This window comes from Equus przewalskii, chromosome 20 (assembly GCF_037783145.1).
Source record: "Equus przewalskii isolate Varuska chromosome 20, EquPr2, whole genome shotgun sequence".
In the NCBI taxonomy this organism is placed as follows: Eukaryota; Metazoa; Chordata; class Mammalia; order Perissodactyla; family Equidae; genus Equus; species Equus przewalskii.
The window spans coordinates 31745625-31761377 of NC_091850.1; the positions used below are offsets into that span (position 1 = coordinate 31745625).

The following is a 15753-nucleotide window of genomic DNA, read 5'->3' on the forward strand; positions in this document are numbered from 1 at the left end:
CTTTGCATTTCTTCTTAAGGCTCATATCCAACATTGAGGAGAGGCAAGGAGCAGAGGGCCTGGGGGATGGGCATGGAGAAGGTGAGGAAGAGGTGAAATGGAGCACTTAGGCATTGATAGAAGACAGGAAAGATATAAGGTAGGAGAAGATAGTCAATCAGAAAAGGGACTGCAAGAGGAAAGAGAATGGTTGGAAATTAACTAGGCAAGTAAAGAGAAAAGAGTGAGAAAGCAGAGGGAAGAAAGAAATGCTTGCATGGGGGAAGAGTATTATTCTGGCCTTACTATGAAAGATCTGGCACCCTTACCAAAGACATTTCTTTATTTCTTTTTCTTTCTTTCTTTCTTTCTTTGTTCTTTCTTTCTTTTCTTTTCCTTTTTTTTCTTGCTGAGGAAGATTCGCCCTGAGCTAACATCTGTTGTCAATCTTCCTCATTTTGTTTGCTTGAGGAGGATTCGCCTTAAGCTAACATCTGTGCCAATGCTCCTCTATTTTGTATGTGGGTTGCTGCCACAGCATGGCCCCCACAAGTAGTGTAGGTCAGTGCCTGGGAAGTGAACCTTGGCCACAGAAGCAGAGCTTGCTGAATTTAACCACGGGGCCAAGAGACTTTCTGATCCGGTCTCCCTATCACTCAACTCCAGCCAGACTAACTTCCTTGCAGCTCCTTAGCACCCCGCCTTCAGGACCCTCCACTAACTGTCCTTCCCCCAGGCATCTACGTGCTTGTCCCTCACTTCCCTCAGGACTCTACTCAAGTGGTGGCCCTATCCACACCCTACATGCTACAGCACCTCCCTCCACTCTCTTTACCCTGCTTTACTCTTAAAGCTGCAATCACCATCCAACGTATTGTTTATGCGGCTATTGTTTGACACCTCCAGGGCTTCCCAGGAGGTAAATTCCAAGTGAGCAGGGACTTCATTTTGTTCACCGCTGTATCTCCAGGACCTGGCCTGACACTTTATGGGGGCTCGATATACGCTGAATGACTCAAGGAGTGGGTGCAGGTCGGGGAGAGGGTACGGGAAAAGGCGAGTTCCGGAGGGGTGTTTGGAAGTGTGCTTCCAATCCAACAGAAGAGCACACTTGCCATTCTTTTTCTCTTTCTCTCCTCCTCGTCTTTCCCTCCCCAATATAAAGGCTAGGACCAGAAGCAGGAATGCGGGAAATAAGGAAGAATCCAAATTAGTCCGGCTCAAATTCTGATGAAAAGTGCACAGGCCAGAAAGACTGGAAGGTAGAGAACAAATGCACACGCCAAAGTGAAAGAAAAGAGAGAAAAGTAACAGGAAAAGGCCAACAGACGTCACTCTCCCGGATCACTCTCCCCGATTCCCTCACGGCCGGGCGAGGAGCCCCTCGCACGCTCCTCTACCGCCCGGGTCGCGGCCAGCCGCCACCACGGCCTTGGAGAAGGCCAGGCCTGCTCACCCCCGCGGGCGGCACCCCCCAACTCCCCCGCCAGGCCCGCCTGGGCCGAGGCCCCGGCACGCGCTCTCTGGAGCCGCGAGGGCGGCGGGGACTACAGCTCCCAGGGTGCCGCGCGCGGGGGCGCCTGCGCAGTGCGGCGGGAGGCGGAGGTCTGTTCTCCGCTGAGGAGGAGCGGGGCAGAGGAGGGAGGCAGCGGGTGAGAGTTCAGAGTTCAGCAGCAGCAGCCCGAGCCCATGATTCCCATATGCCCTGTAGTTTCTTTCACCTATGGTGAGTATAATGTGCCCCACCGAGGCCCCCGCCTGGCCCTTTCCCCGGCCCGGGGCCGCGGGGAGGCGCGGGGGTTGGGGCTGGCTCCGGGGAGGAGGCGGCGGCCGCCACCGGGGCGTGCGAGTGAGTGAGGGAGTGCGAGGCGGGAGGGGGAGGCGGCGCGGCCCGGCCCCGGGCCGGCGAGGGCGGCTTCTCACAGCGCCTCTCTCTCTCCCTTTCCCTCCCTCGGCGTCTCTGCCCCTCGGCGCCTCTCCTCCCGCCATGGGACCCGACTCTCCGTGCCCGCCGCAGTGCCCAGCCGGCTGGGGGAAGATGCCAAAATGGCGACCGGCAACTACTTTGGATTCACCCACAGCGGGGCGGCGGCGGCGGCGGCTGCGGCCCAGTATAGGTAACGGCTCCCCGCCCCCTCCCTCCTCGCCCCTGCCCGCCCCTCCGCCCCGCTCCCGCCGGCACGACGCCCCCGCGCCGGCCCCCGCCCGGCCGCCCCGAGCCCCGGCCAGCGGCAGGCCCGGCCCCGCGGCCTCTCCCGCCCCGCCCGGCCCGCGGCGGGGAGCGGCCCCCGGGGGGCGGGGGCGAGGGACGGCCGGGGTGTGGGGACGTGGAGGCCGCCGGGGCTCTGGGCCGCCCCGCAGCTAAAATGGCCTCCCGCGGCCTCGGAGCCCGGCGGGCGGAGGGAGGGAGCGAGGCCGAGGCTCCGACTCCCCCAGTCCCCGCCCCCCCCTCCCCCCCGGCCAGCCCCCTCCGCCGGCCCCCGCCCGCTCGGGGACGGAGAGGGTGGGCGAAGGGGAGCGCGGCGGCGCACGGCCCACCGGCCTCGCCCCGGCCCCCAGCCCCCGGCCCCCGGCGCCCGGATCACGTTTCCTTTTCTCGAGGACGTTTCCTTTTCTCGGGGATGATCTTCTCCGTCCTGTGGCTTCCCCCGACCCCTCACCCGAGCCCCGCAAACACACTGCGACTGTCACTACCTTCACTGGGCCCCTTTCGTTTTCCCTCCAAGGAGGGATGGAAAGATACCAACCACCTGTGAATTGTGTAGTCGGTAGACTGGAAAAGATGTTCGAAGTTTCTGATGCCGATAAATGAGCCCACAGCCTTGTTCTAGCCCTGGAGTTGAGGCTCCGGGTGGGCCCGTAGTTCCTCCGGCGGGTCTCCCCTGGGGGAAGGAAAGTGCGGGGAGAGGGTCCTGAGTTGCTGTACTGCGCCATCTGAAGTCGCTCCCGTAAGGGGAGCTCTAATTTCTGGGGTGGCTGTAGTTCGTTATACAGCTTATCAAAGGACAAAACAAGAACCCTAGATTTTTTTTGTTGTCGTTGTTACTTTTGAGTCAGTCTGAGACCCTTCAGATTCAGACCGTAAGCATACAGGGCTCTTAAGTATTAGATACGCTTTTTCTGGAGAGAGATTGTATTAGATATCTGAGTGTATTAGGTACGTTAGCTATTGGTTAAACCCAGGTGGTTTATTTGTTTCCGGCGGCGGGTTGTGTAATGGAAAGGGCATCATCGGGAACCAGAAGGCCTGGGTTCTGGGCTCTTTTTCCTCTTGATTTTATGGCGGTGGGGACGTCACTTAATTTGGGCTTCATTTTCCTCATCTGTAAAATGAGATCCTGGGCTATCTTTTGGGGTTAAAACTCGTAATTGTGAGAAAAAAGTTGCCGTGTTTCATAGTATTCTAAGATGCTGTTTATTGTAAGGGATATCGTTATTTTTTGTATCACTAAAAAAGATTGGGGTTTTTCAAATATTAAACCCTTTGCTTGCAAGTCGTGATAATTAAACAGCTAACAAAGTCTGAGCTACTTTGATGAAACGCTTTAGGGCTAATAATGTTTGTGGAAAGAGAAAAACATCAAGCCATTTTCTTTTTCTGGGAAACAAGAAATAGCTAATCAGCATCCGTGCCATAATTCCAGTGCTACCAGGTACTTTGTGTTCTCCACAAGGATGTATTTAACCGTTACAAATTTTACTTGTTTCACATAATATTTTTCTGTTACCATAGGCAGAGTAATAGGTTTTTGGATTATTAACTGTTCACTTACTGAAAATGTATTGGGTCTGGTTCTTTGTGGCAGTATTGAAATATTTTTTCTAATGTGAGCCTACAGATTGAAGTGAGGGCAGGAAATGCCAATTTAAGGATAGTTAATCGTTTTTTGATAAAATAGTTGCATGTATGTGTTTTATCCCAATATAGGAAACTATTACAGAATTTCTGTACCTAACTTTTCTTTGGCCTTGAATCTCATAAAGTTTCAGTAAACTGTAACAACAATGCAAATTATTAAATTGCTTGTTATGTGTATGTCTAATAAGAAAAGACTAGTCTTTTGACATTATTTCTACATGTAGTAGCAAAACTAATTAAGATACTCTGTCCTTGTATATAAATGTAGTACATGGAAATTGTTTGCTTTTAATGGAAAGAAATCAGGCCTGGTAGTGCTAGTACTTAGGCTCAAGGAGGATGAACAAACAGCATTAATAATAAAAGCATATGCAAAGAATGCAGTGACGATGCTCATTTTTCTTCATGTCTAGAAATTGTCATAATTTTTAGACATGGAAGACCAAGGCTTACTTTGCAATTTTTTTTTAATTTGAAGGATGCAAACTCGGAAATCTTAAGTGTTTGCATGTGGATGATGTGAATATGTAGTTCATTCACCTATCATTAAATACAGATAAGTGAAAGTATCTATCCTAAGTCTAGATTTAATTCTGGTTCTTAGCTTTCTTGGTTACAGCTATGTATGGTATTTGATTAAATTTATTTTAAATTCAGATTTTATTGCTTGTTAATATTTGAGATTCATAATGGCATTCTAAAGATCAAGCTTCTTTAAGAGATGTTATAAAGATCTCTTCTAAGTTCTGCTACTGATAACTTCTAGATAAACCAAGTTTTTCATTTGTATAATGCATATTAAACACTTTTGTGGTAAGCATTTACTTAATCCTTGTGCTACATGTTCCATTAGTTACTGAATGTTTTTCTTCCCACTTTGTGTATTTTTTAAGTCAAGTAAATAACTCCATTATACCATTTGCCACTCTTGCAAATGTAATGTTTTCATTTTCTGACTTTTCATGTGTTTTTCCCTTAGAAATGAAGAAATCAGAAAAAACTTTAAGTATTAATTTGTATGAGTTTATGTATGTGTATTTCTGGTAGGATGTTAATTTGGGGTGTGCAGGATGAAGTATATCTCAAGCATGCTGGAAAAATAGGGATGGCTTTATGGCAGGAAGGGAACTTGGCTGGGTAGGCAGCGTACTTCAGTAGAGTACCTTTTTTGTTTGAGGAGATAGAATTAACTTTTAGACAGACAAATCTAATTTTATAATCTTGGAAACAATTATTTTAACAATTATAAGGACATAAGGTAGCAAACAATGTGAGGAAAGATAATTCTCAATGGAAAAAACTTTCTAATTAATAGTTTCTTTGGATCAAAATCATTTTTTTCCCCTCCTTCATTGGCAGTGATACAGAAGTTCTCATAAGAGTTCAGTTTTTGAAGGGGGGTTGTGACATATACAAATATATGTATATGTAGTATAAAATAAAGTAATCCTTTGTTATATTGCACTATTAAAAGAACATAGCCATTTCCTTCAGAGTTTTAAACAGCCCGTTTCCCTTTACTTACTCTTTAGAAAAGCCTTGGACGTATCACTTCCTTGTCATCTTTCCATCTAATCTGTCTAATCACAATACTTTTCCATAACCTGGATAACCTAAATCTTTAGCTTGTGCGTAAACTAATTTTCGTTGTGATATACATATGTTTTAGTGTATCAGTGATGCCTGAATGTTATTCTCCCTTCAATAAAGTTAGCGCTTCGTGGTTTTTTTGGTGAGGAAGATTGGCCCTGAGCTAACATCTGTTGCCAGTCTTCCTCTTTGTGCTTGAGGAAGATTCACTGAGCTAACATCTATGCCCATCTTCCTCTATTTTGTATGTAGGTTGCTGCCACAGCATGGCTTGATGAGCAGTGTGTAGGTCTGTACCCGGGATCTGAACCAGCAAACCCTGGGCCACTGAAGCAGAACGTGCGAGCTTCACCACTATGCCATCAGGCTGGCCCCTAAAGTTAACTATTTTAAATAGTCATTTGGCAACTGTTTTTTTTTTTTTTTTAACCCATTTTATATGTAGTGTTTATTGAATTCAAAGACTTTAGAGATAGTATAAAGGTGCAAAATAATTACCTTCATATTTTTAGAGTCTTAGCAGATGTTGTTACATGATAAATGTTTAAATGGATTTTGACTGTTGTCTGGACATTGGTTTAAATTAAGCATCTGCTAGTCAAAAGAGGCATTTCATCTAATGATTCTTGAGATGTCTTCAGGACATCTGTTCCTAAAGATTAAGTATCTCTTCACATCACTAAGATAACTTGGTTATGCTGATTAGCTGGTCAGTTTTCCTCTTTTTTCCTTTCTCTTTCTTTTTTACTTTTTATTTGAATATGGTGTTAAGAATATTGTGTCTTGAAGGAAAGAATATAAGTAACAGTAGTAGGGTAGAAAAGGAGTAATCACTGAGAACATGAAAAAACCAGGTGAACAGGTTTCTGAAACCAATCACAGTGATGGAAATATACTGGCCGTACAAAAAAAAAAATTACTGCAACTGCTAATTATATCATCTCTTTCATTGTTGAATCAGAGATCTTAGTATTCATGTTGCATGAATGAGTTTGATATAATGAAATTTTCTTTCCAAAAAGATTGCTGCTGTTACATTGATGACATTTCCTGTGTATGTTATTAATAGCTTTAAGAGTAGGGTGAGCCAGAATATCCCTGTATAGGATGTTTAAAGTATATGCTTGTCTGTGCTTTTGTAAACTGCCTTACAATATACTCTAATGAAAAGAAGATGAATTTGGCACTAGTCAGACTTGGGATTTGAATCCTATCTCTGCTCTTTGGTCACTTAGCCAAATCCCTAAACCAAATCTTTCTGAGACTCAGTTCCCTCATCTAACTTGCCTTGAGGTGAAGATTTAAATATAAAACTTCCTGGCCTAGTGCCTGATTTTCAGTGGGCATTTTATCAGTGTTTGTTTTCTATAGAGATTTGAATACTGTATGAGTTTTGGGGGAGGGGGGTTGTTTTTGAGGAAGATGAGCCCTGAGCTAACATCTGCTGCCAGTCCTCTTTTTGCTGAGGGAGACTGGCCCTGAGCTAACATCCGTTTCCATCTTCTTCTACTTTTTATATGTGGAACACCTACCACAGCATGGCTTGCCAAACGGTGCCATGTCCGCACCTGGGATCCGAACCGGCGAACCCCAGGCCACCAAAGTGGAACGTGCACACTTAACCATGTGCCACCGGGCCAGCCCCTGTAAGAGTTTTAAAAGAACTGCTTAGTTGGTGTCCATCGTATACTTAATATGTAGAGCTTCATAATCTCAAAGTAAAATGTTTTAAAAGTAGGTGCTTGAGTATCAATTGGTAGGCCCCAGTTTCAATGTCAGTTTAATAGAGAAGGAAGGAAATTTTTTGTTTGCAAGCAACATGATGGTTATAATCAACAGACAAAAATATGAGAAATGATGAGTTCAGCAGATTTTCTGGATCTAAGATCAGGCAAAAATCAGTAGCATTCTTTTTTCAGCAATATTGAATTAGATTATGAAATTTCAAATAAATCCTGTTTATGTTTAGCTCCAAAACCTAGTAAGTAGGAGTAAAATGAATGAGATATGCGAAATACTTTAAGGAAAAAATACATTAGGATATAAAGGCCATAAAAGAAGATATAAATTGGGGCCAGCCCGGTTGCGCAGCAGTTAAGTGCGCACCTTCTGCTTTGGTGGCCCGGAGTTCACCAGTTCAGATCCCAGGTATGGACATGGCATCACATGGCAAGCCATGCTGTGGTAGGCATCCCACATATAAAGCAGAGGAAGATGGGCCTGGATGTTAGCTCAGGGCCAACCTTCCTCAGCAAAAAGAGGAGGATTGGCAGGAATTAGCTCAGGGCTAATCTTCCTCAAAAAAAAAGAAAGAAAAAAAGACAAATGAGGATGGGCTCTGTTCATGGAGTGAAAAAAATCAATACAATCAAGTTATCAGTTTTCTCCTAAGTAGTCTATATATTTAATGTAATTCCAATAAAAATATCAACAGGATTTTTGGGGTAACTGGACAAAGGGATTCTAATGCAGATAGTGAAGAGAGTATTTGTCCAAAAGTAGTCCTGAGAATCTTGTAAGATGTGATAAGGAAGGTCTTGTATTATCAGACACCCAAACTTTATATTAAACAGGAAAATGTAGTATTGGTACAGGGATAGACAAATACGTTACTGGATTAAATTAGAGATCCCAGAGATAGACTTATGCTTATGGGCTAGTTGGATTAGAATGTATAGCTGTTTAAGTAGAGGTATTTGTGGAAAAAAACAAATCAGCCAGATTATTATTCAGAAACATACCATCAGGTTAATCAGAAGACAGTCCTTAGGCTTATCAATGTAGTAATTGACAAAGTATGTTAAAATTACTTAGATACGTGATTAAAGGTGAGGAGTGTGTACCTCCTGTGCTTGTCCGTAAATTGTCCTTAGCACTATTCTATCAGAATTAGGATCATTGTTCTGAGTATGGCATTTCTAAGCATTTTGTGAAAGCCACGTACAGTGCACCTCTTAATTCATACTTACAGAGGACAAATTAATGAAATAAAGAATATTGGACTTTTTTTGTTTTAGTATTAGTTTTGTAAAATATGCAAATTAAAATATATTTGTAGAGAGTAACTCACATGATATTTAGTGAACATCTACAATATGTCCCTGCTCTCAAGGAATTTACACTCAGATGAGAGTAGGGACAGGTATACCCTCAGATAACTATGCCTTGATAATGATCATAACTGAGTTTTAAGGAAATACTAAAATAGAGAATTGGAGGATTCTGACTGTGGAGTTTGAGGTAGACTTCATGGTCTTTCATTCTGAAAATTGAGGGATGGTCATTTTAGACAAAGGAAACGTGTTGAGCCAAGACAGGAATGTCTTAATTGCTTGATGTGATTGAGAGTGGATGGGCCCTGAAGTCAGACTACCTGAGCTGAATCCTGGTTACCTCTGCTACCTGCCATGTGACCTTGGGCAGTTTCTTGCTACTTCAGTTTCTTCATCTACAAACTGGAGGTAATATTAATCTGTACCTCATAGGATTGAGATTTTTCAAAAATTCTTTGTTGACGTGTAATATACACAAAGAACTGCACCTATAGTAAGAGCATAGCTTGATGAAATGTCGTATACTGAACACACCTGTGTAACCAGCACTGAGATCAAAAAAACAGAACATTGTCAGCATCCGGAAGTCCTCTACATTCTCCATTGTGGTGTTTGAGAATTCAATGAGGTAATGTTTGTAAAGTGCTCAGAACAGTTCCTATCATATATTACATCTCCATCAAAGTTAGCTGTTGTCTTCAGTAGACATTTGGAAGTGGAGCTCAGAAAAGGGATGAAGGTTGCTAGTGTAAATCTGGATGTCATCCACATGATGGTGATTTACCATTATAGCTGCAGAGAAAGTACAGTGCCTGGCATACATCAAACATTTAGTAAATTCATTTTTCTTTCATTCATTCCTTTTGACCTTTTCGTTCATTTTGAATGAATGAAAGAAAATAGAAAAAATAGAGCTACAGTTACAAACATCTAAGTTTAAGGCAAGACCAGAGAAAGAAACAAATACTGGTGGACAGAAAGCTGGGAGAACGTACTGTCATAAAAACCAAAAGAAGATAGAGAGATAGTCAGCAATGGTAGGGCCTTAGAGAGGCTGGATTAAAGATTTGACAGTTATCAAGTTATTGGTATAATTTTAATGGATAGCCACTATGGGAAAACTAGAATCTGATCATTTGGAGCTAAAAGACTAGCACCAAATTTTTAGAAGTTTTTTTTTTAAAGATTGGCACCTGAGCTAACGTCTGCTGCCAGTCTTCTTTTTTTTCTTCTTCTTCTCCCCAAAGCCCCCCGGTACATAGTTGTATATTCTAGTTGCAGATCCTTCTAGTTGTGCTATGTGGGACGCTGCCTCAGCATGGCCTGATGATTGGTGGCCTGTCTGCTCCCAGGATCCAAACCAGTCAAAACCTGGATCGCTGAAGTGGAGTGCGCAAACTTAACTACTTGGCGGGGGGACTGGCCTCTAAAAGTTTTGTAGTCTAAATTAGTATACAGATAAGTTCTTGAGGGTCCTAGAGGTCAGATGGGCTTAAAGTATTGGAAGCACTATGTTTGAAGATCAGTTAAGTGAAAATAATTTTTTAACTCATTTTTTATTTCTGGGAGAAAATATATATTGTATAAAATACATTACATTGGTATAGTAGTCAGCGTTAAATGAGCAGAGAATGTCCTTGAAAAGAGATTTGAAGAAATCTGACACTTTTTGATAGGAAAAACAGTAAGAAAGCCTTTTTAAACAATAACCGTATAGATGTGGTCAGGGAATGCTATGATTATGAAGATGGCTTTATAACTTTTCTCACTCTCCCAGTCCTGCCCATCCCAAACTATTTTTTACTATAAGCAGGATGGTCATTATAAAATGTAGATTTAATTACAGCATTCTTCTGTTAAAATCTTTCATTGGCTACCCATTACTTTGAGAATATCTGGTTATCTTAGCTTTATATTTAGAGGACTTCAGGATGTTTTTACAGGTTTATGATTCCTTATCCACATTTATGAAATCCAAAAACTTCTGAAAATACTCCTAGTAAGTTTGTAAAAACAATTTCACAGTAAAAACCAACCTGAAGTGTCAGGAGGCTGTTTTCACTTCTTTTTTCCATCTCACTGTAAATATTCATACCTTTCCCTGAAGAAACGTTAATATGTTTGAGAAATGATGAAGGATGTGGTTTTCTTGAGTATAGAAAATTATAGGGCATTTTGGTTTAACTAACTTACAGTATCTATCAGCATTTATCAGTAGTTTGAGAGTATCTTTGAGCAGTTCTATATACAAATAGTTACCAGGATTGACGTTTCATGACTTTTTCTTTCTTAGAGATCTTCCAGAGAATACAGTTTGCTTATTTTTTTTTAATTTGCTTATTTTTTAAAATGGAATAAAATTGATTTTATCTTGCAATTACCATTGGATCCTTTTTCTAACTCTAAGAGTTACAGTATGACATCCTAGTGGTCTTATTTTTCTGTATCTTGAAACATTTTGCTGTTTCATCATCCTAGGAATTATTTCCTCTTTACTTGTCACTTATTCCCAACTAGGCTAAAGAAGACTAATAAAATAGGAAAACAGAAGATGTTGGAATCACTAGAAGGAAGATAACAGTAGTGAAATAATTGGAGGATATTGCATTGCCCAAAGTGCTGCATAACCCTTCAAGAAAGATGAAAGAAAATAGAGAAACGACCTTTAAAGTTTGCTTTTAATTTTCCTTCAACACAGTTGAGGAATCAGAATTATTTATTCCATGTCCATACTGGCAAAGAGAAGAAAGTTAACAGAGGCAGATGTTTGACAATTGTTAGATAAATAAGATGAATGCAAAAAATAGCACCACTCTAGAGTAATGGTGATAGCGAAATTGATTGTGTAAGCAAAATCTCAGACTGAGTCTTCAGATACAATCTCCTTGATGAATTTTTTCAAACTCAAGAATCAGTGAGTAGACATTATATTTCTAAGGATAAGAAAGGAAATGTGGTATTCTCATCTAGTCAATAGAAATGACTTCATTATATAATGTTCTGTGATAAGATCCAGGACATCCCATTTTGCTAAAAGTGTATGTGGCAGAATTCTTTGATTTTTTTGTGATGTTTGTGCACCAGAAGAATTTACTTGATATGATTCAACTGGTGGACAAATGCTGAAGGCAGGTGAATATACAAAGGTAATTGGAAGGAAATAGATGGTGGAGAAATGAAAAGATTCGTTAGATTGATCATTCCAAACCTAAAATTGAAAATGTTTTACAATTTTGAAGCAAAGAAGATGACCATCTCTCTTCAACAAAATATGAGCCATCAGATGTTTCAAAAATTGTTTAAACATTGCACTTTGACAATTCAAGTGCAGGAAGAAGAACCAGAAGTAGTGATGAGTTAGAACTCATTAGAGATATATTTGAAATCTGGAATCAGCATTTATGAGATGGACATGTTCTGGGTTCATGCATGAAAGTTGATGAAAGATTATGTTCAGAGAACATGGTCCATTTTGTGTGTATATATCTTTAAAACCAGGACAATATGAAAAAAAAATTTGGGTTTAAGGTACTTCTTATGTTAAAATTCCTAATAGTTTTTCATTATCCTTTATTATGTAAATTATTTGTCAAATGACTTCAAAAATAGAAAAAATGTAAATGATCCAATGGACCCAGATGGTGAATGGTAATGGCTATTTTTCCTGGTATGTTGAGAGTTAAAGATCCTAAGAAAACTATTAACAGTTTTCATATGACATTTAATCAACCCACTCCTCTGTAGTCTGCCACTCTAATGAGTTAGTGAAAATCATAGTATTGGTTGTTTTATTTTTTCTAGTTTTTTGGAAGAAATGGAGCCTGAATTTAAATTTCTTATAAAATTCTATGTTGATAGAGTTATTGTTTTAATAGCATTGTAAAGTTACTGGGAGCATGACATTATAATATCAAGTATAAAGATAGTTAAAGGTGGTTTGTCTTTGGAGTGATTCTATGAGGAAGGTTATTTTTGCATCTTTTTCCACATTGTAAAATATTAAACTCGAAGTTAAATCTGTCACTAATTTTGTAGATACATAAAATACTGTAAAAGAAAAGATCAGCAATATCGAGCATTAAATTTGGACTAATGGAAAGGTTAAATTGTGTTTTGTGTTCTGTGAAAAGGGGTGAAAAAAATGTTTTATCTGTCAGTTACTTTGCCATTTTATCCAAAATTGAAACAAATGCACATATACACAGTCTATTTCCAGAGGAGAAAAGCGTATCTAATAGTTTATGTGACAGAAGCTGTCTGCAGTTTCTTGATTGATGCTTTTCCCTCATTCCTTTTACAAGGTTAGAAATTAAACATTCTACTTCTGTCCTGTAGTGATTCCTCTAGAAATTTATCATGAGTATTTCACTTAGTCTAAAGTTAATCAGTATCTTTACTCTCCGAAAAATTACAAGGACTTAAAAGGCTTTAGCCTTGATCAATCCCCTCCTGATTTTTGTGCTGTTGTACAGTATTTTAGATTTTTCTTTAACCCTGCAGCCATTGTTGAACAATTGTTGTTTTATATAGTCAGTGATTATTTAAGTTTACCTTCATATTTACCACATTTTTTTGACTTAACATTCATTCATTCTCAGATCATTTTCATTCTTCCTAAAGTAAATCTTTGAGAATGTCTTTAAATGTGGGTCTATTAGTAAGGGTTTTTTTTGTTTTTTGTTTTTTCTCAAAATGTTTTTAATTCACCCTCATTCTTGAGAAGTTTGTTGGGGCTCCTGAATCTGATGATTGTTATCTTTCGTTAATTCTGGGAACACGCATACATTCTTTTTAGATGTTTCCTCTCTCCCATTCTTTTCCTCCATTTGAAACTCCTGTTTGATGTAAGTTACCACTTTTTATTCTGTCCTCCAGGTCTTTTAAGTTCTTTACTATTTTTCATCTCTGTGTGCATTTTGGGTAATTTTTATAGATACTTTGTAGTTCACTAATTTTGTCCCAGCTGTGTCTAATCAGTTGTGTAATGCCTTTCTAAGTTTCTGATTATAATTTTTATATTCTATATTTCATTTCTGGAAGTTCTGTTTGGTTCTTTTAAAAATTCATCTGGTTGTGTTTGATCAGTCTTTTGGTCCTTAGTCTTAGTTTTGTTAATCTCTTTTACTTCTTTAAGTGTACTTATTTTATATTTTGTATCCAATAATTCTAATAATTGTGGTCTTTTGGAATTTTTTTTTTATTCTGCAAACTCTTTCTTATAATAACTTGTTTCCTTATGGGTTTTGTTGTGGGGTTGTTTTTTTGGTATTTTTTTTTTGAGGAAGATCAGCCCTGAGCTAACATCTGCTGCCAATCCTCTTTTTGCTGAGGGAGACTGGCCCTGAGCTAACATCCATGCCCATCTTGCTTTACTTTATATGTGGGACGCCTACGACAGCATGGCTTGATGAGTGATGCCATGTCTACACCCGGGATCAGAACCAGCAAACCCCAGGCTGCCGAAACAGAATATGTGCACTTCACTGCTGTGCCACTGGGCCGGCCCCTATATTAAAATTTTTAAAAATACCTATTAACTTACTTTAAAATAAGAATAAAACCACCACATGCTAATCAAAAATACCTTTATGAAAAATAACTACTTTCCTACCCCCTAAGAAATAGTGAAACAAGAGGCATTATTTTACATTTTTACAAATCTTAATATCTCAGTTAAGATGGTTGGAGTCTCAAATCTGCTTCTGCATTCATTCTGTTGCAGTAAATTGTTTGGGTTAAAATATATGAAGGCAATCTAACTGGAAAAGGGACAACCTACTGGAGCCTCTGAAAGGATCTTAGGGACCCTTACCAGTCCTTGGATCACATTTTGAGAACCACTGTTGTATAGAAACTAAAAGAGGTATAGAAATGTTTTCCCTGTTACTAGATGCCACTTATAAGGACAAGCCATTTGTACACGTAAGTTATCTTAATTTCAGTAGTGACTATAAATTTGGTATAACATAAAGCCAGGTCATATTAATGGCATTTGAAAGCACTAAAAATGGTCTAGAGTTGAGTATAGCTTAGGGTTAAATGTAGAAATGTAGAAATTAGAGTCGAGTTGGAGTAACTAGAAAGAAGTATTTAAATTTGGGGTTGGTTGGTCTTTCGGGTTGCCAGTTTGAGAATTCTATTCCAATACCTTTATGCTTTTTTTCCGCACAGTAATACATGAAGTAATTAAAAATAAAATAGCATAGGCACTGGTCTGGTGGTGCAGCAGTTAAGTTTGCATCCTCGCTTCGGCAATATGGGGTTCACGGGTTTGGATCTTGGATGCAGACCTGCACACCACTCATCAAGCCCTGCTGTGGCCGTGTCCCACATACAAAATAGAGGGAGATTGGCACAGATGTTAGCTCATGGCCAATCTTCCTCACCAAAAAATTAAATTAATTAATTAATTTAATTAAATAGTGTAGAAGGGCTTATAATGAAAACAACATTCTGTTATTTTCCTTTTCCCTACCTCCTGATTCCACTTCCTAGGGACTCCCGACTTTATTTCATTCTGGTTTTATTTCTAACCTCTGAATCACTAAATAATATGCTTCATTTCTGTGTCTTATCAGCTTTATGCATTATATTTTGATTTCCTACAATCATAGTTAGGATTTAGTACATATCTTTTCATGCTTCTCATTTCTACTCTCAAATTCAGTGATAGGGCTATTTCTGTTACTTCAAACAATACCTTCCATTTCTAGTTCCATCAAAGGTAGATAGTATCTTAGTACTCTCTACTTTAGGAAAAGAATATTGAAACTGCTGTACTTTGCTTTCTCTTTCCCCATCAAGTTAGCTATTATTTTACTTGTAATAACATTTACATTATGTTCTGTAATCATAGCTTATCTTTTGTAATTTAAGTTGATTCTAAAACTTTAAAACAAAAAGTATTACATTATTGTGAATGTTTAAATAGTATTTATTGTGGAGCCAAGTACTGTTCTATGATTGTAATTCCTAATGTGTTCCATTTCTACGACCCTGTACCACTTAATAGAAGAATCTTCCTAGGCTCAAGTTCAAATAGATTTTCCTTTTTTACACCCTACCAGTTGCTCAGCTGTAATGTCTTTTACCAGGATTGTGCCTTGAGCAGTTTCGTATTTCCTGAAGTCTTTCATTACCTTTTTTTTTTTCCTAAATCTTGTTGGTCCCTTGATTATATCTTAAGATTTTTTCAGGCTCCCTGTCTGAGGTAAACTTCAGTCCTTGAATGTCAAAAAAAGTCTTTATTCTGCCGTAATAGTTTAACTGGGT

The 15753-nt window shown here is 39.8% G+C and overlaps 1 protein-coding gene across 4 annotated transcripts in view; it reads left to right on the forward strand.

Annotated features, from left to right (window-relative positions):
• Positions 1-1328: 1328 nt before the first annotated feature.
• The window catches only part of ZFR (zinc finger RNA binding protein), a 67452-nt gene continuing 53027 nt past the window's right edge, over positions 1329-15753 (forward strand). For 2 of the 4 annotated variants that reach the window (XR_011530426.1, XM_070587083.1), the window contains exons 1-2: positions 1329-1705; positions 1997-2096. Coding sequence is in view for 2 of the 4 variants with exons in the window: in XM_070587083.1 (XP_070443184.1) it covers positions 1669-1705; positions 1997-2096 (137 nt within the window). In the remaining 2 variants the exon portion in view is untranslated. The remainder of the gene's footprint in view (positions 1706-1996; positions 2097-15753) is intronic. The other 2 variants (XR_011530427.1, XM_070587084.1) reach the window with 1 other exon arrangement.